At 41.7% G+C, this 25865-nt stretch overlaps 1 protein-coding gene across 1 annotated transcript; it reads left to right on the top strand.

Moving 5' to 3' along the window:
• Positions 1 to 32: 32 nt before the first annotated feature.
• LOC311229791 (neuronal acetylcholine receptor subunit alpha-4-like) lies at positions 33 to 23413 on the top strand. The gene is made up of 11 exons (XM_084315865.1): positions 33 to 223; positions 3662 to 3798; positions 4364 to 4408; positions 4931 to 5040; positions 7720 to 7870; positions 11632 to 11781; positions 11911 to 12034; positions 14237 to 14331; positions 15869 to 16210; positions 17431 to 18459; positions 20674 to 23413. The coding sequence occupies exons 1-11, from the start codon at positions 154 to 156 to the stop codon at positions 20797 to 20799; spliced, it is 2379 nt and encodes a 792-aa protein (XP_084171991.1). The 5' UTR covers positions 33 to 153; the 3' UTR covers positions 20800 to 23413.
• Positions 23414 to 25865: the final 2452 nt, after the last annotated feature.

Genomic DNA, 25865 nt, shown 5'->3' with positions numbered 1-25865 from the left:
TATAGTGGGATTAACAGTAATATAGCAGGAATACTACATTGGTTTAGTTTTGTTATCAGTATTAGTAGAATAGTTTAGTTTTGGATGAGGGACAGACAGACGGTATGAAGACATGTACTGACTTTAAACAAAAGAAAGAAAGAGGGATTTAAGATGAAGAGGAAGATGACTTCCATCAGCCGTCTCTGTGTCTTGGTGTCCCTGAGTCTGCTTCCTGTCCAGGGTAACCTGTTCTACTTCTTCTAGGTCTATATGGCTTTAAAGGTGGGGTAGGCAATTTCTGAGAAATAAAGCAAGTGAGTGAGTTTACATGTACAGCAGGAATATAGCAAGTTGTGCATCACTTTTCAAGCCAGGTGCAAACGCAATAAAGGTTTACGACAGATTCCCAGCAGAGGCACCAGCGACTTCTAGCTCCATTTAATATATAATATATGTTATTATATATTTATTATATATTATTATTCATTTCCAAGCGATAAGTGATCATAAATACAACATAGAAATCACACAGCATATTAAATCACAACAATAAGACAACAAGACGAGGGTAGACAAAAGCAAGGGATAACAAATCAAGTAAAACAAAGATCGGCGATGATTCGTGATCAAGGTCGTGATTAGATATCAGATGTTACTGTGTTAAATCATAATTTTGAGTATAAATATGTGCATATATATATAAACATACAAAGATTTTCATTTTCAGTATATGTATTAAATGTGGAATTTTCCAGACCCATAGGGTGCTTATAAAGTACTTGAATTCAACTTTGGAAAAGTGTAGGAACCATGTAGAAGTTTTCTACTGTACATCTCTCTACTCTCTCTCTTATCTTAACCTGTTAAGTCTGTGCTTTTCTTTATCATAAATCGATCAATAGAGACCGTATTAGATCCCCAATACTTTGGCGCACGCCTCACATACCGGCATGTAACTCGAGAACCGCTGAACGGATTTTGTCACCTGAAAGGGCAATTGACAGGCAACAAATAGGACTTTAATTCTATCTATATATTGTATTAAAAGAAATGCACACCTGAGCCGCTAGAGGTCGGCAAAGTGGCGCATCGCGAATCGTCCTCATGAGGGCCCACATGTGGGCCCTTGGATGTTACGAGGTTAATGTTTTTTTTTTTCTTTTTTTGCCAAGAGTAAAGACCATAACCCTATCAAAACAGCAGTCAAAGTGTATATTTTCATTTTTACCAATGTTTTATACGATTTATCGGAAATACGAATTTATCTGAAAAATGCTAATTGTATCTCTTTTATCGTAAAACCGCAAGGAAATTACTAAATCCAGATTCAACCCTGCCATTGGAAAGAGGAGCCGTTTCCCTATCCATAGACGTATGATTTGGCCATAATAAGGTCAAGGTCAAGTTCAAGGTCAAATATGAATTCATAATTAAAATCGATTATCATTTATTACTGTATCTACAGATCCTTCTGTTTAATCATCTTCCCTTTATTCATTTGCTTAGATTTCTTTTACACTTGATCTCAAGAAGGTGCTGAATGAGTTCAGTGAGCGAAATCAGAAGGACCTCAATGTTTTCATGGTGTTATTCACCGGCACAGATGCAAAAATAAATCATAATTTATATTCTCCCTTATTCATTACAATTTACTCAAGCCTAGTAACAGACACAATATTTCTGACACTGGAAATACATACCCCCAAATTGGCCTTGTAGAAGTGGAGCAATCTTCCATTTACATAGGAAACATGTACCTTTAGGCGAGATTTCTGAAAATAGGGCTACAGCTTAACAGGTTAAGTATTATTTACTTGTAATTGTTTTGATGCCTTGTATGTACAGCACTTTGAGCTGCATCCTATGAATGAAAGGTTATATAGATATAAAATAAAAGTGTATTAATATATATGCCGTTTTCAATGAGGAACATGATGGTGGTGGTCGTTTTCCGATGTGACCCTGGGAACACTACTTGGCAGGCCTAAACATCTGCTTGGTTGTTAAGATTCAGGTCACCCTGAGATTTATTTTGTCTGATTACAGACAAAACAGACAGTCAGAGTCCCAGAGACCACATGTTTTTCACAGAACATTTTTTATTTGTTGGTACAGTAGCTGTTGGGATGTATAGATAATATAATCAAATACTGTTTTATTACCAAAATGGTTCCAAAATAATATTGCCTACCTCACCTTATTAGGAAATAAAATATCTTTCTGCAACTGTTGTGGGACATTTTGTATTTGAAATGCCTTAATCAATAAACCCAACTATGGCTTTGTTATAGGATTTATAGTACTGAAGATCGATGTTTAAGAGTTTTAAATGTATTTTGATGCTTTGAATCTTTAATCATCAAAGCAACATGGAGCTGTATTTTAAGTAGACATTATTATTATTCATCATAACATCCCTTTAAAAAGCTGGGTGTAGATACTCATAATTGATGCCTCCTCCATCCTCTCCTCTTATTATCTTCTCTTCATCTCTTGTATTCTCTTCTTCTCTCTTCTATTCTTCTCTTCTATCTTATCTTCTCTTCTTCTCTTCTCATCTCTTCTCTCTTTTCTCCTCTTCTCCTCTCTTCTCTTTTTCTCTTATCTTCTTATCCTCTCTTCTCTTCTTCTCATCTCTCTTCTCTTCTATTGTTTTCTCTTTTCTTCTCTTCTCTTATCTTCTATCCTCTCATCTCTTCTCCTCTCATCTCTTCTATTTTCTTCTCTTATCTCCTTTCTTCTCCTCTCTTCTCTCTTCTTCTCTTTTATTCTCCTCTCTTCTCCTCTCTTCTCGTCTTCTCCTCTCTTCTCTTCTTCTCTCCTCTCTTCTCTCTTCTTCTCGTCTCCTTTCTTCTCCTCTCCTCTCTTCTCTTCTCTTCTCTCTTCTTCTCTTTTCTTCTCTTCTCCTCTTCTCTTATTCTCCTCTCTTCTTCTCTCCTCTCTTCTCTCGTCTCTCTTTTACTCTCTCTTTTCTCCTCTCCACTCCTCCAGTGTGTAGTGTCATTGCAGAGGAGAGGTTGTTAGAAGAGTTGTTTCCCCTCTCCTTCTCTCCACTCCTCCAGTGTGTAGTGTCCTCTCTTCTCTTCTCTCCACTCCTCCAGTGTGTAGTGTCCTCTCTCTTATCTCCACTCCTCCAGTGTGTAGTGTCCTCTCTTCTCTTCTCTCCACTCCTCCAGTGGGTAGTGTCCTCTCTTCTCTTCTCTCCACTCCTCCAGTGTGTAGTGTCCTCTCTCTTATCTCCACTCCTCCAGTGTGTAGTGTCCTCTCTTCTCTTCTCTCCACTCCTCCAGTGGGTAGTGTCCTCTCTTCTCTTCTCTCCACTCCTCCAGTGGGTAGTGTCTTTTCTCTTCTCTTCTCTCCACTCCTCCAGTGTGTAGTGTCCTCTCTCTTCTCTTCTCTTCTCTCCACTCCTCCAGTGTGTAGTGTCCTTGCAGAGGAGAGGTTGTTAGAGAAGTTGTTTCCTCTCTTCTCTTCTCTCCACTCCTCCAGTGTGTAGTGTCCTTGCAGAGGAGAGGTTGTTAGAGAAGTTGTTTCCTCTCTTCTCTTCTCTCCACTCCTCCAGTGTGTAGTGTCCTCTCTTCTCTTCTCTTCTCTCCACTCCTCCAGTGGGTAGTGTCGTTGCAGAGGAGAGGTTGTTAGAGAAGTTGTTTCCTCTCTTCTCTTCTCTCCACTCCTCCAGTGTGTAGTGTCCTTGCAGAGGAGAGGTTGTTAGAGAAGTTGTTTCATGGTTATAACAAGCTGTCTCGGCCGGTCGCCAACATCTCAGAGACGGTCAGAGTCCTCTTCGGTCTGTCCATCGCTCAGCTCGTCGACGTGGTGACAATTTATTCTTACTTTTCACCTCCTTTCCTCTCACAATTATTATTTGATTATTTGCATTGCTTTCATGTAGTCATTTTAGTCACTTACACACTGTCTGTCTGCTCTGTCTGTCTGCTCTGTCTGTCTGCCTGCCTGTCTGCCTGTCTGTCTGTCTGCCTCTGGGCCTGTCTGCCTGTATATCTGTCTGTCCATTTGTCTGCCTATCTGTCTGTCTGTCTGCCTCTGGGCCTGTCTGCCTGTATATCTGTCTGTCCATTTGTCTGCCTGCCTGCATGTCTGTATGTCTGTCTGTCTGTCTGCCTGTCTGTCTGTCTGTCTGTCTGTCTGTCTGTCTGTCTGTCTGTCTGTCTGTCTGTCTGTCTGTCTGTCTGTCTGTCTGTCTGTCTGTCTGTCTGTCTGTCTGTCTGTCTGTATGCTCTGTATGTCTGTTTGTGGGCCTGCCTGCCTGTTTGTCTGTCTGCATGTCTGTCTGTCTGTCTGTCTGTCTGTCTGTCTGTCTGTCTGTCTGTCTGTCTGTCTGTCTGTCTGTCTGTCTGTCTGTCCATCTGTGTGTCCTCAGGATGAGAAGAACCAGATGATGACGACCAATGTGTGGGTCAAACAGGTCAGTTCCTCTGCAAACCTAATATCCTAATATCACTAATATCACTAATACCACTAATATCACCAATATCCTAATATCACTAATATTATTTTACTGTTTTCATATATAATATATGGTTACATGTGTGTTGTTCACCCATCTAGGACAAGTCAAAATACCTGCTGTGAAAAAGATTTAGACGCGCAAATACAACTCACTGTGTGTGTGTGTGTGTGTGTGTGTGTGTGTGTGCGTGCGTGCGTGCGTGTGTGTGTCTGTGTGTGTGTGCGTGCGTGCGTGCGTGTGTGTCTGTGTGTGTGTGTGTGTGTGTACCTACTATGCTACTATGTCTATACTACTATGCACTCAGAGTGAAGCACTTCAGTTCAACACTGCTAGATGATCAGTATCACTTACCCTTAGCCACCAGAGGTGAACCCCTCCTACTGACTTGTTGTACACAATTACAAAAAAGTTACTTTGGATAAAAGCATCAGTTAAATGACTAAATGTAAATGTGTGTGTGTGTGTTCTATTTCCTAGGAGTGGTATGACTACAAACTGCAGTGGGACCCTGATAACTATGGCAACCTGACAACCATACGAATCCCTTCACAGTTCATCTGGAAACCTGACATTGTCCTCTATAACAAGTAGGTTTGACCCCAAACTACCACCTTAACTAACCCTAACTACCACCTTAACTAACTCTAACGACCACCTTAACTGACCCTAACTACCACCTTAACTAACTCTAACTACCACCTTAACTGACCCTAACTATCACATTAACTAACTCTAACTACCACCTTAACTGACCCTAACTACCACCTTAACTAACTCTAACTACCACCTTAACTGACCCTAACTATCACATTAACTAACTCTAACTACCACCTTAACTGACCCTAACTACCACCTTAACTAACTCTAACTACCACCTTAACTGACCCTAACTATCACATTAACTAACTCTAACTACCACCTTAACTGACCCTAACTACTACCTTAACTAACTCTAACTACCACCTTAACTAATCTTAACTACCACCTTAACTAACCATAACTACCACCTTAACTAATCCTAACTACCACCTTAACTAATCCTAACTACCACCTTAACTAATCCTAATTACCACCTTAACTAATCCCAAGTACCACCTTAAACCTTTGATTGCCAAAAACGTAGATCTACGTTTCTGTGTCGTTATTTCTTTTATTCGCTATTTCCATTCATAATTCATCCTGCTATGCTGTAGGACTGTGTGGCACTCTGTCTGAGACCGCAACGGTCCGATACCGCCGTCTAGCGCCTTGCGGCCGCTATTGCACTCCACAATGTGGTTTGTTTTCTCGGCCGAGCTGCGGCGTGGGGGTGGGTTCTAAACACTCCGGCAAAACAAGCGCTTATAGGGATGGCATCGACAAGGGTCCCTGCCTGCCCGTTCATGTGCAATGCTGGATAACGTTGGACACAGGATCGCTGTGGATATTTGGAATGGCGATCAGATAATTGGATTATTCTTTTTGCAGTACATCAGAGACAAGGTAAGGACTATATGCTATCAATCTTGCGTTGATCCGATATATTTTTTTCCCGCGATCGCAGCGTGTGTCTGTAATGTACTGTCTAATGTATGCCGTTGGTGGCGCTCGAAGCATAGAAAAACAATCTCCCCCCCCCCCACCCTTTCGTGCATGCATAATGAAACATAATACCGATAATCTAGCGTTGATTTCAGATCGATTCAATAATCAAGCGAGAAATGGCACGATTTATAATGAAATGCAGTAAAGCGCTGTTTTCCGGAGTTTCCTGGGATTACACAGGATCACTCTAAAACTATATTTACCACGGTATAAAACGGAAATGTATGGATGAAAAAAGTATCTGTTTTTTGCATGTTGACCGGAAGAAACTCAATGACAATCGACGTTGTTATTAGATCCATAGCTATAATATTTAATATAGGTTTAGCACTGCAAAAACCGGCATTTATCCCCATTGAACAGAGCGCTGGCACTCATGGCCCACAGCGCCCCCTGCTGAACGGCACTTGATGTGTTAAAGAATCCTAACCACCACTTTAAGTAACCATATCTACCACCTTAAATAACCCTAACTACCACTGTAACTAAACCTAACTACTACCATAACTAACTCTAACTACCACCTTAACTAACCATAAACTAACCCTAACTACCACATTAACTAACCATAAACTAACCCTAACTGCCACCTTAACTAACCCTAACTGCCACCTTAACTAACCCTAACTGCCACCTTAACTAACCCAAACGACCACATTAACTAACCCAAACTACCACCATAACTAACTTTAACCCTAACTACCACCTTAACTAACCCCAACTGCCACTCTAACTAACCCGAACATGTTTGTACTATGCTACTATATGTATACTACTACCTATACTCGGCTGCCCCTCGCCTGTCGAATGCCCTCCCTGACTACCTCAGAGCACCACAGACCACTGTTTCCTTTAAAAGAGAACTTAAAACATACCTCTTCACGAAAGCCTTCTCTTAGTTTTAACCTTTTTATACATGCCTTGTGTGTTTTATCCCTTTATTTTTGTATGTTTTTATGCTTTGTTTTTTAATTGCCTATGTTTTTAAAGCCTTCGTTTTTACCCTGTAGCACTCTGAGATTTTGTTTCCAAATGTAGAGTGCACTACAAATTGAATGTATTATTATTATTATTATTATTATTATTATTATTATTACTAATATGCGTATGTCTACACTACTATGCACTCAGAGTGTAACACACAAATTCGACACTATTTGATAAACAATATACCCTTAGCTGCCAGTGTTGTACCCCTCCTGCTGATTTGTTGTTCACAATTTGTAAGTTGCTTTGGATAAAAGCGTCAGTTATTCATGTAAATATTCCCCATTCTGCTGCGGATGCCCTGGAACCCCCTCCAGGACCCCTGGAGGTCCTCAGACCCCACTTTGAGAACCACTGAACTAGGGCATAGACAGTTAAAGGGAGACTCGAAAATATTGGGAATTTGCCATCTTTCCCACAGTCAGACGAGAGGATTGATTTCAGTTTCATCTCTGTGTATCAATTTTAGAGTTGTTGCAAGTTGTCTTTCTTCACTTTTGACAGAGCTAGGCTAGCTGCTCCCTTCTGCCTTCCCTCGACGTGAAAAGATCATGTGATGTGGCCAAGCTCTCAAGTCACGTTCGATCATCATCATGTCACAAGAGACAGGTAGCATTAAGGTTGAAAATCTGTGAAGTGGCCCTTTAAGAAGTGAGCTGGTGACCAGTGGGTCTCTGTCTTCTTCTCGTCTCCAGTGCAGACGGGGACTTTGCGGTGACCCACCAGACCAAAGCCCTTCTGTTCCATGACGGGAAGATCCGCTGGGTTCCTCCTGCCATCTACAAGTCCTCCTGCTCCATAGACGTCACCTTCTTCCCCTTCGACCAGCAGAACTGCACCATGAAGGCCAGTAACCATCTTTATTATCACCATGAAGGCCAGTAACCATCTTTATTATCACCATGAAGGCCAGTAACCATCTTTATCATCACCATGAAGGCCAGTAACCATATTTATTATCACCATGAAGGCCAGTAACCATCTTTATTATCACCATGAAGGCCAGTAACCATCTTTATTATCACCATGAAGGCCAGTAACCATCTTTATCATCACCATGAAGGCCAGTAACCATCTTTATTATCACCATGAAGGCCAGTAACCATCTTTATTATCACCATGAAGGCCAGTAACCATCTTTATCATCACCATGAAGGCCAGTAACCATCTTTATCATCACCATGAAGGCCAGTAACCATCTTTATTATCACCATGAAGGCCAGTAACCATCTTTATTATCACCATGAAGGCCAGTAACCATCTTTATCATCACCATGAAGGCCAGTAACCATCTTTATTATCACCATGAAGGCCAGTAACCATCTTTATCATCACCATGAAGGCCAGTAACCATCTTTATCATCACCATGAAGGCCAGTAACCATCTTTATCATCACCATGAAGGCCAGTAACCATCTTTATTATCACCATGAAGGCCAGTAACCATCTTTATTATCACCATGAAGGCCAGTAACCATCTTTATCATCACCATGAAGGCCAGTAACCATCTTTATTATCACCATGAAGACCAGTAACCATCTTTATTATCACCATGAAGGCCAGTAACTAGGGATGTCCCAATCCGATCACGTGATCGGGATCGGGGGCCGATCACGTGATTTTCAGAAGATCGGGATAAAAAAATAAATAAATAAAACAGGATTTTTTTTTTATTTTTTTTTTAGCATTTTTTTTTAATTCAACAAACATGACCATGTTCACGTCTTAAACTCATACTGAGGCCTTAGTTTTGGTTTTAAATTGCATATCATCATTCATTTATTTATTGTCACACAGAGCAGAAGAATTTTGCCAAAACAAACGCATTTCCTTTGATTTAATTATACATCAAATGATTTATGTCAAGGATGAGGGACATCCACTAGTTGCAGAACTTGCAGTCACCTGATTTTTACAGACGATGGCGCCATTGCTCTCATGAAGCAGCAGGTTGGAGGCAGAGTTTTTAGATTACTCCGGTTGCAATGCCTCGCTTGAATGAAGTTCACTTTTCACCTGGATAACGTCAACATTCAGGGTGAATGTAATGTGAGAAATTCGGATGGGAGAAAAAATAATTTATTATTATTATTTATTTTTGTATCGGATCGGGAAAGATCGGTATTGGTAGATACTCAAAATCCCATGATCGGGATCGGATCGGGAGCAAAAAAAAATTATCGGGACATCCCTACCAGTAACCATCTTTATTATCACCATGAAGGCCAGTAACCATCTTTATTATCACCATGAAGGCCAGTAACCATCTTTATATCACCATGAAGGCCAGTAACCATCTTTATTATCACCATGAAGGCCAGTAACCATCTTTATCATCACCATGAAGGCCAGTAACCATCTTTATATCACCATGAAGGCCAGTAACCATCTTTATATCACCATGAAAGCCAGTAACCATCTTTATCATCACCATGAAGGCCAGTAACCATCTTTATTATCACCATGAAGGCCAGTAACCATCTTTATTATCACCATGAAGGCCAGTAACCATCTTTATTATCACCATGAATGTGAGGTTTTGCCCGCTGCTCACCACCTTTTCTCTGTTTCTTTAAGCCTATACTGTTTATTTTCCCTTCTCACTCACTCTTTCTAGCCCCCACCCTCTCGTTCTTTACCCTCAGTGGCCACACCTGTTCGATTATCTATTATCTCTCGCACCTGTGGTGGCAGGCTAATTAGTCCCCCTGTGGGCTTTAAATACCAGGGCGCTTCCCCTCGTTTCGGCTTGGGGTCGTGTTGTATACTTGCCGAGTCATATTCTCTAAACATCTAGACTCTTTCGGGAGATCCTCTGTCTGCCTATGCTGTTCCATTCTCCGGCGTCGAGATGTTTGCTCCAGCCTTCGCCAGCTGTCGCCGTTGCCTGTGGGGGAGACTGGTCTGCGCTCCCTGTACTTCCACGGGAGGCACCCCAGCGTTCCACTGCAGACCCCCGCGCAGCTGTTCGTCCTGACGCACATCCAGACCAGCGCAGACGCTCTCCAGTCCTCAGCGCGCAACGCGCATCTTCCAAGGACGCTCAAGCTTGGCACGCTCTCCAGACCAGCGCGCAACGCGCATCTTCCAGACCCTCGAGCTTGGCACGCTCTCCAGACCTCAGCGCGCAGACGCGCATCTACCAGACCTTCGAGCTTGGCACGCTCTCCAGACCAGCGCAGACGCGCATCTCCTAGACCTTCGAGCTTGGCACGCTCTCCCGACCAGCGCGCAGACGCGCATCTCCTAGACCTTCGAGCTTGGCACGCTCTCCCGACCAGCGCGCAGACGCGCATCTCCTAGACCTTCGAGCTTGGCACGCTCTCCCGACCAGCGCGCAGACGCGCATCTCCTAGACCTTCGAGCTTGGCACGCTCTCCAGACCAGCGCAGACGCGCATCTCCTAGACCTTCGAGCTTGGCACGCTCTCCCGACCAGCGCGCAGACGCGCATCTCCTAGACCTTCGAGCTTGGCACGCTCTCCCGACCAGCGCGCAGACGCGCATCTCCTAGACCTTCGAGCTTGGCACGCTCTCCCGACCAGCGCGCAGACGCGCATCTCCTAGACCTTCGAGCTTGGCACGCTCTCCCGACCAGCGCGCAGACGCGCATCTCCTAGACCTTCGAGCTTGGCACGCTCTCCCGACCAGCGCGCAGACGCGCATCTCCTAGACCTTCGAGCTTGGCACGCTCTCCAGACCAGCACGCAGGAGCGCATCTTCCAGACCTTCGTGCTTGGCACACACCTCCACGCAGACGCACCCCGATGCGTCTCTCGGTTCCGGTGCGCACTCAAGCAGTGGAGCACCACTCTGTCCTCGGCTCGGACAGTCGGCTACCCGGTGGCGACACCCTCGCCACCGCCGCCTGTTCCATCACCACTCTGTCCTCGGCTCGGACAGCCGGCTACCCGGTGGCGACACCCTCGCCACCGCCGCCTGTTCCAGCACCACTCTGTTCTCGGCTCGGACAGCCAGCTACCCGGTGGCGACACCCTCGCCGCCGCTGCTGTTCCTGCACCATTACGCCTGGAGCGGCCCAGATGTTTCCCACCAGTCCCCAGTTCCTCCCTGTCCCCAGCCCGCCTCCGCGGGCCTCAGTCCCTAGTCCTCTGTCCCTAGTCCTCTATCCCTAGTTCTCCTAGTCCCTAGTCCTCTATCCCTAGCTCTCCTAGTCCCTAGTCCTCTGTCCCTAGTTCTCCTTGTCCCTAGTTCTCCTAGTCTCTAGTTCCTCTGTCCCTAGGCGTTCCCTTATACCTTCCCTTAGTGTTCCCTTTTCCTGCCCGCCTCTTAAAGGCACTTTACCTTCCCCTCTTGTGTTATTCCAGTGTTTTGTGTTTTCTCCCTTAAAGGGACAGTGCCCTTTTTCCCTGTTCTCAATAAATTTCTGTTTCTTGGCAAACCATCATACCTGTCTTGTGTTGTGCGATTGGGGTCGGTTACAAACCATAACAATGAAGGCCAGTAACCATCTTTATTTTCACCATGAAGGCCAGTAACATGTCACTTTATTATCAGCATGAAGGCCAGTAACATGTCCTCTTTATTATCAGCATGAAGGCCAGTAAGGATATGAATAATATTATTTATTATTATTATTATTATAGTTTGGCTCGTGGACCTATGACCGTGCCAAGATCGACCTGGTGGCCATGTCAGACCGTGTGGACCAGCTGGACTACTGGGAAAGTGGAGAGTGGGTCATAGTCAGCGCTGAGGGCAGATATAACATTAAGAAGTATGAATGCTGCTACGAGGTAGTATATACACTATATGAATGTTATTATAATCTATCACAATCGATAAGAGAAAAGAACATTACAAGAACATTTCTTGGCAAATGATGTAAATGTAAAATGTGTCCTCTGTGTCCTGCATTGTGATAGGTCTACTCAGACATCACTTACTCATTCCTGATTCGTCGGCTGCCTCTGTTCTACACCATCAACCTGATTGTCCCCTGCCTGCTGATCTCCTTGCTGACGGTGCTGGTGTTCTACCTGCCCTCTGGTGAGGAGCTCAATGCCCCTCACACCTGTTTATACTGTATTATACAATGGCATGCAAATATCATGATTCTGGGCGGTCGGATGGCGTAGCGGAGATTGCGCTCGTCACCAATGCAAGAGGCTGCGGTCTCGACTCCCGGAGTCAGCATTGCCCTGCGGCTTGGGCCGATTGTCATACAAACTCGTTTGGCTGAGTTAGCAGGAGGGAAGTCGAGGGTGGTAATCTGGCGTTGTGGACAGCGATGCCTACAGGTCAGGTCTGGGCGCCTGCTCAGCGAAAGGCAGGAAATGGTGAAGGCAGCGTGACCTCCCACGCGTTACGCTTCACCAATGAGAGTCCTCGCTGCCAGGTGAGAAGAGAGCCACTGGCTGTCTCCACATGTGTCGGAGGAAGCATGTGGTGGACTTCAGGGTTCCCTTGTACTGACCAGTAGGAGGAACATGCGCACAACAAGGAGGGGAGGGGGGGAATTGGCATAACGACTAAATTGGGATGGGGAGAAAAATGGAAAAATCAGGCAGAGAAAAAGAGGATAAAAAAAAAATAATAATAATAATAATAATAATATCTTGATTCTGATTGGCTGAAACAGTCAAGTTAGCCATTGTTATTTCGTATAACACGTTTTTTCTTTATTTTTGTACCTACTTTTTCTGTGGATGGTTTTGTGAATACATCTCCATTATGCTTCAATTACTGTGTGTTTATTGTATAGCAATAAGGTTGGGTGAATTCAGCCATTGTATAAACGCATTACATCACTTGAAGTTGTGTGTTATACAAATTAGATCATGCCTAGGGGGGTCTAACGACCCTCGGCTGCGCCTCTGGCCTAACAACCACCCTAGGCGTGATCTAATTTGTATAACACACATCCGTCGAGGGGTCAGGTGGCGTAGCGGAGATTGCGTTAGTCACCACTGTTCGAATCCAGCTCCCGACGTTGCTATCAGCTTGGCTGGCCCTCACACTAAAAAATTGGCAGTATTAGAGGGTGGGAAAAAGCTGAAGGGTGGGTCCTGGGCGTTGTGGACAGCGACCCCTACAGTTCGGTCGGGGCGCCTGCTCAGCAAGGGTAGGAACTAGGGAGAGATAGTGCGGCCTCCCACACGCTACACTCTCCCCGGTGAGAACCTGCGCGGCCAGGCTGGCCTGCCGGCAGGCTGCACATGCGTCGGTGGAAAGCATGTGACAGTCTCCGGTCTCTCGGACCAACAGTAGGGGAAAGTACGCAACAACCAGGAAGGGTGGGATGGGAGAAAAATCGGGAAAAAGAGGGGAAGAAAGATAATAAAAAAAAATAAAAAAAACACACATCCGTCGCGTGATGTAATGCTTAATTCACACCTGTTCACCTGTTATACTGTATTCACACCTGTTCACCTGTTATACTGTATTCACACCTGTTTATACTGTATTCACACCTGTTCACCTGTTTATACTGTATTCACACATGTTCACCTACTAGTACTACTACTACTACTACTACTACTACTACTACTACTACTACTACTACTACTACTACTACTACTACTATTACTACTAATAATATTGCTACTACTGCTACTACTAATACTACTACTACTGCTGCTAACACTACTGTGTACTTACTACTACTACTACTACTAGTACTAAAACAACAACTACTACTACTACTACTATTACTACTACTACTAGTACTAAAACAACAACTACTACTACTACTACTACTACTACTATTACTACTACTACTAGTACTAAAACAACAACTACTACTACTACTACTACTACTATTACTACTGATACTACTACTACTACTACGACTTGAATAGAATAGAAGTACTTTATTGACAGATTTACAGTAGGTAGTCAAAAATCACAAATAACAATACAAATACAGTCAGGGATATTATTCTAAATTGATTCTATTATTCTAAAATATGTATATACAGTACATTCTAAAATATACAGTAATATACAGTAGAATGTACAGTAATGAATGTAAAAAATCTTAAATGTTGATGTAAAAAGTCCAGGAAGATATGCCAGAGTTTGTGCTGTCACTCTGTGCTCAGTGAGGCAGTGAGGCACAGTGAGGCGTTATATAGTCTGATGGCTGTTGGAATGAAGGACTTCCTGTGCTGTAAAACTTGTAATACTGTATAATAATACTAATAATGATCATAATAATAACAATAATAATAATGTGTCTCTTTCTGTCAGACTGTGGGGAGAAGATTACTCTGTGTATCTCTGTCCTTCTGTCTCTGACCGTTTTCCTGCTGCTGATCACAGAGATCATCCCTTCCACTTCACTGGTGAGTTTATATATATTTATATATATATAATTATATATACCTCCTATATATACCCTATATATGTGGGAGAGTCACTTGTCTGTTGGCAATCAGCTAGTTAGTGAGGTCAGTCAGTGGCTGGTTGTCCAGCCAAGTGTGCTCATTGTTTCATTCCATTCATAAAATGCTTTGGTTGCAGTTGCTTTTGTGAGGACTTTCTGTTAATAAATGGCTGCCAGACTCTATATATATACAATTTATATACCTCCTACCCTATATATATATTCTATATACACCCTTTATATACCCCCTACCCTATATATACCTCATATATATACCCTAGATATATATATACCTCCTATACCCTTTATATACATTCTACTCTATATATACCTCATATATACCCTTTATATACCATATACCCTCTATATACCTCCTATATATACCCTTTATATACATTCTACTCTATATATACCTCATATATACCCTTTATATCTACCCTCCTTATATCTATACCTCCTATCATTCTGCATCTTCTGGCCGCCTCAGACCAACCCCTATCCGAGTTTCGGGAGGGTCATCAAAGAGAAGCCGCCTATTCTCGGTCCTTGCCCCACAATGGTGGAACGAACTTCCCACCACAGTTAGGACAGCCGATCTTTCGCCGTTGACTAAAGACACACTTCTTCAATCAATATCTGTAATGAAAAAAAAAAAAAAAAAAAAAACTAACCTTCTTATTGTCATGCACTCTTCCTAATATACTAACATACACTAAACACTGTGGCACTCAAGTCTGAACACTTTGATGAACATTGTTACTCAGCTGAGTTGTACCCTTCCTACTGACTTGTCATACAAAATGTGTAAGTCGCTTTGGATAAAACCTCCTATATATACCTGAATTATACCTCATATACTTCCTGTATACCCTATATATAAATACATCCTATACTGTCTATATCTATACCCTATATATACAGTATACCTCTACTTCACTGGTGGGTTTATATATAGTTACCCCCACTACACCAGTCTAGTTGTCAGGTTCCTTTATCAGTTATAAGTAGGGATGTCCGATATTATCGGCCGATATCGGCATTAAAATGTGATATCGGAAAATATCGGTATCGGTTTTAAAAAAAAACGTTATTTAAAGAAAAAGAAAAAAATTACATTTCTATAACCTTTATTTACCCAGGCAAGCAAGTAAGAACAAATTCTGATTTTATTTATTGTCAAAAGTATGCATAATGTTGTGTTAATTCCACAACAAGATATATGTAATGTTAATTACCTGAAATTATTCAATTTTTTGGGGGGGGAAACCCTGCATATATCGGTATCGGTTGATATCGGTTGATATCGGTATCGGAAATTAAGAGTTGGACAATATCGGTATATCGGTATCGGTAAAAAAAGCCAATATCGAGCATCCCTAGTTATAAGCACTCGTTAAATCCTTCACTGCTCACTACTTCCACATTCTGTCATAAAGCTTCCATGTGCAGATCAAGCTCTCGACGTGGATATGAATCTACCCCACATGTCCTTCCAGGTGATCCCTCTGATCGGGGAGTACCTCCTCTTCACCATGATCTTCGTCACGCTCTCCATCATCATCACCATCTTCGTCCTCAACGTCCACCACCGCTCCCCTCAGACTCACAGCATGCCTCCCTGGGTGCGCACGGTCTTCCTGGAAACGGTCCCCGCCTTCCTGTTCCTGCGGAGACCACCCATCACCGCGGACAACAAGAGGAGGGTGGAGAGGAGGCCCAGGGTGGGAGGGAGAGGAGGGAGAGGAGGAGGGGCAGAGCCAGGAGAGGAGGAGGTCAAGGCCAGTCGGGGGCGAACACAGAGTGTCCAGTACTGCAGCCTGCACCAGCACATCGTCCAGGTTGGACCTGTGTGTGTGTGTGTGTGTGTGTGTGTGTGTGTGTGTGTGTGTGTGTGTGTGTGTGTGTGTGTGTGTGTGTGTGTGTGTGTGTGTGTGTGTGTGTGTGTGTGTGTGTGTGTGTGTGTGTGTGTGTGTGTGTGTGTGTGTGTGTGTGTGTGTGTGTGTGTGTGTGTGTGTGTGTGTGTGTGTGTGTGTGTGTGTGTGTGTGTGTGTGTGTGTGTGTGTGTGTGTGTGTGTGTGTGTGTGTGTGTGTGTGTGTGTGTGTGTGTGTGTGTGTGTGTGTGTGTGTGTGTGTGTGTGTGTGTGTGTGTGTGTGTGTGTGTGTGTGTGTGTGTGTGTGTGTGTGTGTGTGTGTGTGTGTGTTGTACTATCCAATCAATTCACCGGTAAATGAGAACAGATCTATCATCAGCAATCAGCTATTTCTGTAAAAATGTTTTTCACAATCTTCACAAGTTTCGACACAATCCTGTTTTCATTTCACCATGACCCCTTTTGTCCACATGACATCATGACCCTTCTGTCCACCATGACATCATAGCCATTCTGTTCACCATGACATCATAACCCTTCTGTCCACCATGACATCATAACCCCTCTTCTGTCCACATGACATCATGACCCTTCTGTCTACTATGACATCATGACCCAACATCATAACCCTTCTGTCCACATGACATCATAACCCTTCTGTCCACATGACATCATAACCCTTCTGTCCACATGACATCATAAGCCTTCTGTCCACATGCCATCATAACCCTTCTGTCTACTATGACATCATGACTCTTCTGTCTACTATTACAGCATGACCCTTCTGTCTACTATGACATCATGACCCTTATGTCTACTATGACAGCATAACCCTTATGTCCACCATGACAGGATGACTCGTCTGTCTACTATGACAGCATGACCCGTATGTCTACTATGACATCATGACCCTTCTGTTCACCATGACATCATGACTCTTCTGTCTACTATGACATCATGACCCTTCTGTCTACTATGACAGCATGACCCTTATGTCTACTATGACATCATGACCCTTCTGTCTACTATGACATTATGATCATTCTGTCTTTAAATAACTTTAGATAAAAGCATTCATCAAACAGCAGAACTATTTTATATTCTCTCCATTGGTGTGTAGCATTTTATTTTCTCTTTATTGCCGTGTTGTATTTTGTATTTTTTCCATTGATGTGTTCTATCTGCAGTCTTCCAGCAGAGGGCAGCAGAGAGTGGACAGGAGGAGGAGCTGCCCCGTCCTCGGCAAACATCGCCTCAGTGTGGCGCCAAACTCTAACCTCCATGTTCCAAACAGTTCTAACCCTAACCCTCCGAACGCCAGGCTGACATCAAACCTTCATCCTAATCACCGACCCGATCTGTGTGTTAAACCAACCCTTTACCCACTAGACACTGACCCTGAACCAGACCCTGACTCCTCCCACATTAACCCTGACCCCACCCACCTTAACCCTGACTCCACCCACCTTAACCCTGACTCCGCCCACCATAACCATGACTCCCAGAGGGTTAAAAGAAGAAGGAGTTGTCCAGTCCTTGCCAAACATCGTCCTAGTCTGAGTCCCAACTATAACCCAGACTTTAGCCCAAGTCATCGGTTTAGCCTTGCGCCTATAGACCCTAACTCCAACCTCGACGCTAAACACCTTAATCCGAACGCTACCTACCTCAACTCTAAGTGTCGTCCTAGTCTGTGTGTTTGTCCCAATTGTAACGACCACCACCACCCTTGTCTCCCTGCGAACACTAAACACACACACCTCAGCCCAGATCCGAGTCCTAACCTCTCGCTCCGGACGAGTTTGTCATCAGAACCCCAACTCAACCAGAGTCCGAGTCTTTCTCCCAACCCACAGCTGTGCCCCACGCACCTGAACCCTGACGGTAGCTCTATCTACCTTGACTATAACCAGAGCCCCGACCGCAGTCCCTCTCCTAACTACAGGCCTCCACACTTTATTAACCCTAACTATGACTCAGATCTGAACCCTAACGCCACACTCCACAGCAGTCTGTCACCAAACCATAACACTGACCTCACTGATCACCATCTGGGCCTCCTCCCTGAGACAGACCAGACCCTCCTCTGCCTGCCCTCCTCGCTCTTCTCCTCCTCCTCCTCCTCCTCCTCCTCCTGCCCCCCACCCCTGAGGGGAGCCATGGAGGGGGTTGAGTACATCGCTAACCACCTGCGATCTGAGGATGCTGAGTTCGCTGTATGTACAGACCAGGATTATTACATGATAACTTTCTGTTTGGTACAGACCAGGATTATTACATGATAACTTTCTGTTTTGTTTAGACCAGGATTATTACATGATAACTTTCTGTTTTGTACAGACCAGGATTATTACATGATAACTTTCTGTTTTGTTTAGACCAGGATTATTACATGATAACTTTCTGTTTGGTACAGACCAGGATTATTACATGATAACTTTGTTTTGTTTAGACCAGGATTATTACATGATAACTTTCTGTTTGGTACAGACCAGGATTATTACATGATAACTTTCTGTTTGGTACAGACCAGGATTATTACATGATAACTTTCTGTTTTGTTTAGACCAGGATTATTACATGATAACTTTCTGTTTGGTACAGACCAGGATTATTACATGATAACTTTGTTTTGTTTAGACCAGGATTATTACATGATAACTTTGTTTTGTTTAGACCAGGATTATTACATGATAACTTTCTGTTTGGTACAGACCAGGATTATTACATGATAACTTTCTGTTTTGTTTAGACCAGGATTATTACATGATAACTTTCTGTTTGGTACAGACCAGGATTATTACATGATAACTTTCTGTTTTGTTTAGACCAGGATTATTACATGATAACTTTCTGTTTTGTTTAGACCAGGATTATTACATGATAACTTTCTGTTTGGTACAGACCAGGATTATTACATGATAACTTTCTGTTTGGTACAGACCAGGATTATTACATGATACTGTAACTTTCTGTTTTGTATAGACCAGGATTATTACATGATAACTTTCTGTTTTGTACAGACCAGGATTATTACATAATAACTTTCTGAGAGTTATGTGGAATATGAATATACAATGTAGCCCAGGCTACTTGATCATCCTCACATCAGACATCAGACATCATCAGACATCCGACATCATCCGACATCATCTGACATCATCTGACATCATCTGACATCATCTGACATCATCAGACATCATCTGACATCATCAGTCATCATCAGACATCATCCGACATCATCTGACATCATCAGACATCATCAGACATCAGACATCATCAGTCATCATCAGACATCATCAGACATCATCAGTCATCATCAGACATCATCTGACATCATCAGACATCATCAGTCATCATCAGACATCATCTGACATCATCAGACATCATCTGACATCATCAGTCATCATCAGACATCATCTGACATCATCAGACATCATCAGACATCATCTGACATCATCAGACATCATCAGTCATCATCAGACATCATCAGACATCATCAGACATCATCTGACATCATCAGACATCATCAGACATCATCTGACATCATCTGACATCATCAGACATCATCAGACATCATCAGTCATCATCTGACATCATCAGACATCATCAGACATCATCAGACATCATCAGACATCATCAGTCATCATCAGACATCATCTGACATCATCAGACATCATCAGACATCAGACATCATCAGTCATCATCAGACATCATCTGACATCATCAGACATCATCAGACATCAGACATCATCAGTCATCATCAGACATCATCAGACATCATCAGTCATCATCAGACATCATCTGACATCATCAGACATCATCAGTCATCATCAGACATCATCTGACATCATCAGACATCATCTGACATCATCAGTCATCATCAGACATCATCTGACATCATCAGACATCATCTGACATCATCTGACATCATCAGACATCATCAGTCATCATCAGACATCATCAGACATCATCAGACATCATCTGACATCATCTGACATCATCAGACATCATCTGACATCATCAGACATCATCAGACATCATCAGTCATCATCTGACATCATCAGACATCATCAGACATCATCAGACATCATCAGACATCATCAGTCATCATCAGACATCATCTGACATCATCAGACATCATCAGACATCAGACATCATCAGACATCATCAGACATCATCTGACATCATCAGTCATCATCAGACATCATCTGACATCATCAGACATCATCTGACATCATCAGACATCATCAGACATCAGACATCATCAGACATCATCTGACATCATCAGACATCATCAGACATCAGACATCATCAGACATCATCAGACATCATCTGATTTTTTACTGTTGTTTATCATGTTGTTGTTTATCGTGTTGATGTTTATCATGTTGATGTTTTTGTGTTGATGTTTTTGTGTTGGCTGTCAGGTGAGGCAGGAGTGGAACTACGTTGCCATGGTGATTGATCGCATCTTCCTCTGGATGTTTGTCCTGATGTGCATTCTGGGAACTGTGGGACTTTTCCTGCCACCGTGGCTGGCTGGAATGATCTAGACTCAGGGGTGTATTCCAAAGTCCCTTCCTCCACCCTTGATTTCTCTGTGACCCGAAAACTGAAACATGGACCGCTTTTAAGGCTGTTCAAAGCCGTAGGAAAGACACAGCCCGTCTCCTCCAGCGGAAGATCATCTATCTGATCTCTGATGTGGCTGTTAGACGTATACAGATTATCTCACAAATGTCTCATGAATGAACAAGGCTGTTCCTTTTTTTCTAAACCGTTTGGTTCCTCAAGGAGGAGAGGCGAAGAGGAGACGTGAGCATTTATATATGCTCTTATATATTATCTATAAACATATATAAATATATATACATCTATAAACATATACATAAATAAACATACATATACATCTATAAACATATACATCTATAAACATATATACATCTATAAATATATATACATCTATAAACATTAGGGCTGTCCCCGACTAAGGATTTGGATAGTCGACTATAATGTGCCGTTAGTCGACTATTAGTCGACTAAATAAATAAAAATATATAGGCTATATATAATAATTATTATTTTTTTTTTATCATTCCATTTGGGCTGTGGGGGTGCTTAATGTCTGAAGGAGTCGACCGAAGGCTTCTTGTCCTCTGCAAAAGCATGCAATTGGTCCACTGATGGATACATCTTGATATTTGTCTAGTCTAGTGTGTTCATTAGATGGGTGAAATCTTCTTTCAGTGCCTCTGTGCCTGTTTTCGTAGAGAGTTAGCCTCTGGTATGCGTGCCATTGGCGTTAGCCACACTTCTAGGCCTCTTTTCTTTTGGAAAGAATGATACAAAAAAAGATTATAATTTTTTTTTATTCGACTAAGAGGTTGGCAGTCGACTACGGCTCCTTTCGACCGATTAGTCGACTACTAACATATATACATATAAACATATACATCTATAAACATTAGGGATGTCCGATATTATCGGCCGATATCGGCAGGAAAATGTGATATCGGAAAATATCGGTATCGGTTTAAAAAAAAAAAAAAAAAAACAATAACAATATTTGTTATATATATATCCAGTGAAATTATTAGTTACCTGAAATTATTCAGTTTTTTGGACGGGGAAACCCTGCATATATCGGTATCGGTTGATATCGGTTGATATCGGTATCGGAAATTAAGAGTTGGACAATATCGGAATATCGGTATCGGTAAAAAAGCCAATATCGAGCATCCCTAATAAACATATATACATCTATAAACATATACATATATAAACATATATACATTTATAAACATATACATCTATAAACATATATACATCTATAAACCTTTTGAATGGACCCTTGATTAAGAAGAAGGTATCAGGGTATCAGAGATGTGATTAATTTAAGAGGTGTACTATGCTGTTTGGTTTACATGTGCAGAGCCTGCGTTTCATAAAACATACTTACGTTACTATTCACGTACATGTTTTAATTTTAATTATTATTACTCTATTTTGTCATCGTAAATAAAAACAAAATCATGGTGAGGCTCTGGGAACCAACCAATAATAAACCTATCATAAATATGATGATTGTAGGCCCTGCCATTGTAAACAGTAGTGAAACTGTAGTAATATTCTCTGGTAGCAAGACAACAACCCAGTTTTCCTCTGAAGAGAGAATGTTTATTCAGTTGTGAAAATATACCATAGAACAGAATAGAAAATACACCATAGAATAGAGTAGAGAACATACCATAGGATAGAAAATATACCATAGAATAGATAACATACCATAAAATAGAAAACATACCATAGAATAGAAAACATACAATGCTCAACAGGGGCTCATTAAAACATACTAGTACTCTAATACTCATCCTGGGAGCCAGGCTCATTAAAACATACTGTACTAGTAGTATTCATTATTCATGTAGGACTCAAACTGAGTAAATGTAGTCTCTCATCCTAGGAGCCAGGTTAATTAAATCATACTAGTACTCTTGTCATGTGGGAGCCAGGCTCATTAGAATATACTAGTACTCTTGTCATGTGGGAGCCAGGCTCATTAGAATATACTAGTACTCTTGTTATGTGGGAGCCAGGCTCATTAAAAAAATACTAGTACTCTTGTTATGTGGGAGCCAGGCTCATTAAAAAATACTAGTACTCTTGTCATGTGGGAGCTATAGGCTCATTAGAACATACTAGTACTCTTGTCATGTGGGAGCCAGGCTCATTAGAACATACTAGTACTCTTGTCATGTGGGAGCCAGGCTCATTAGAACATACTAGTACTTTCATTGTCAGGTGTATGTATAATGACCTGATCTAAAATAGTTTATTATGACTTTTCATTAGCCTACTTAGCTAAATAAAGACGATGCGTGGAATTAAACTATTGTCAACCTTTACTAGTTCAAGATGGGTAAAGTGAGTTGTCTACACACACACACACATTACACTCACACACACAGTTCTTTCTTATTTTTTCACCCTAAAGATCCTCTCCAGATGTATTTTACATTCCTAAAACATTCAATATTGAATAACAATTTGTAGCAGCATCTTTACGCCATTACCCTCAGTGAGAATGCAAGGAACCATGAATATGTCATCTGTATAATCAAAGCCACACCTCCAAGAGGAGTTAAACATAGATAACAATCTGTATAGTCAAAGCCATGCCTCCAAGGAGTCAGTTTTTTTTATTTAAGTATGTATCTGTAACTCATTATTTGGTGGCCGTCATCTCGTCATCCCCTCCAGTATTATTGTGATGTGATGTATAATCTATAAACTACAGTACATCAATGATTAAAACACTCAATAGAATGACTCGTATTTCTTTTAACTGTTTTGATCTGATTTAGTGTTGAATGTATTACAAACCAGCTCTACTGAATGAATGAACAGGGAAGGGGCGACAATGGCTCAGGAGGTAGAGCGGTCATCTGGTAATTGGAAGGTTCCCGGTTCGATTCCAGCTCCTCCCGGCAGAATGCGGAAGTGTCCTTGAGCAAGATACTTAACCCCTAACTGTTCCCGATGAGCAGGTTGGCACCTTGCATGGTCGCATCTGCCTTTGGTGTGTGAATGGGTGAATGTGCAGCATATGTTGTAAAGCGCTTTGGATCAAAGCTGTTATATAAATGCACCACTTACCATGTATGAATGACAGGATAACAAACAGCTGAATGAGAGGAAATAACATCCTTCACATGTTTATGTCACATATTTTGTTACTTATAATAGATATATTACAGATGTACCCGTTTAAATATAACTGTGTACCTGAACCGGGTTGTTGTGAAGCCCAACCCGTTCAGTATGTGCCTGTAGCACAAGTTCCGGCAGGAGGAAAGAATTAAACGTTTTCCAAAGTATATAATATTTATTTAAATAAGGGGGGAATGGAACCCACAAACACACACATATAGCCTTAGGCATAGGGGAAGGGAGAACAAAACAGGAGTATACAATAGGACAAAAAACACACGCTAAACACTCACAGGGGAAAAACAAGTGGAAAAGTGTCACAGGACACAATCAAAACTCACGTGGTAACTAACAACCAGCACGGCAACATAAGGCTATTAAACAGTGGCATAAGGTTGAACCAACAGTTCGGCACCACACAACACAACGATAGTGGCAAAATGCCATGAGTGGGTGCAGGCCAGGTTGTATCCACCCGCCCTGTTAATGAGTAATTGGCCTCACCTGTAGTCATCATCGGGCACTCAGCAGACTCTACAGGAAGGGGCGGGCGGTACCTGAGAAGGCGGGAACAGAAAAGGGGGTTACTAACAAAACCACAGCACCATACTATATATAAAATACAAAATCACTTACCTTTACTAACCTGATGTTAAACATGTTATTATAAATACAATAATAATGATGACCAACCTACCTACGTAACAGTTTATTAATGTTCCACAGAGCTGGAGCTTTAGTACTGTGATATCTGTCACCATTCAGAGTCAAACTGAAACAAAAACACCATGAACCTTGAATCATATATAGTCATATCAATAGTTTTTCCTGCTTTCTTATAAAATGTATTTATTTATTATAAAATATATAATATTTTGATTGACTGATTTTTATTTATCTCAAACCAACACATAACTATCACAACAAATTGATAAAAGAAAAAACAATATACATACTGTACATACACATACATATATCTACATATACACACAAACACACTCACACATACAAATTCACCAAAACATCGAATTTTATATAATATTTTAGTATATTATAAATAATATATATATATATATATTATAGTGGTGAGCAAGGAAGCCATATTTAGATTCGATTTTATTCAAATGTATTTGTCATCATACAGCACAGTTACAGTACAACGGAAATAAGTTGACTTTTGATTGATTGAAAACTTTATTAACAGATTGCAGAATGGGTACCATACAGTACAGCTAAATACACACAATTGTTAAGGGGATGCAGACCAGAGAAAGACTTTCATCTTGTTTAGATCAGGGTCCCCCATTTTCAATTCATCAGTACATATATGACATGACATACAGATACTAGACAGTAGCCTATACTTACAACCAGAGTGCAAAGTGCAAAAGGTTGACTTAAAGCCATGCAGAGTGCAAATGTAACAGTAAAGTGCAATAGTAATATACAATGTACAAGTGATTAAACTGGGATATACATGTATATAAATGAGTACTACTGAGAACAGAACTATTTTATTGCACTGTAAAAAAAAAACTGTGATTTTATATATGTCTGCACTTTATGTGCTCATTTTATGTCTATTATATTCTACTATTTTACAAATGTACTCTGTCTATTCTATCTCATTCTTTTTATTATTGTCTATTTTTTAAACTGAATCAAACCATAAACAAGGTGGCCTATTTATTGGGATGTTAGATCCTAATGTGAACAACTGTGATTTTATATGTCTTTTTCTGTTGTAAAGCACTTTGAGCTGCAATTTTTGTATGAAAGGTGCTATACAAATAACGTTTATTATTATTATTAAGTCCACGGTCCACATTGTGGTCACGTGACAGGTCGACTCGGCACGAGATAAGTAGCTCAGTCACATGATCGTTCACAATCACTTCCTGGTTGCTTA

The sequence above is a fragment of the Notolepis coatsorum genome (genome assembly GCF_963971535.1).
Source record: "Notolepis coatsorum genome assembly, chromosome: 6".
Classification (NCBI taxonomy): Eukaryota; Metazoa; Chordata; class Actinopteri; order Aulopiformes; family Paralepididae; genus Notolepis; species Notolepis coatsorum.
This window is presented reverse-complemented; position numbering and strand designations above follow the sequence as displayed.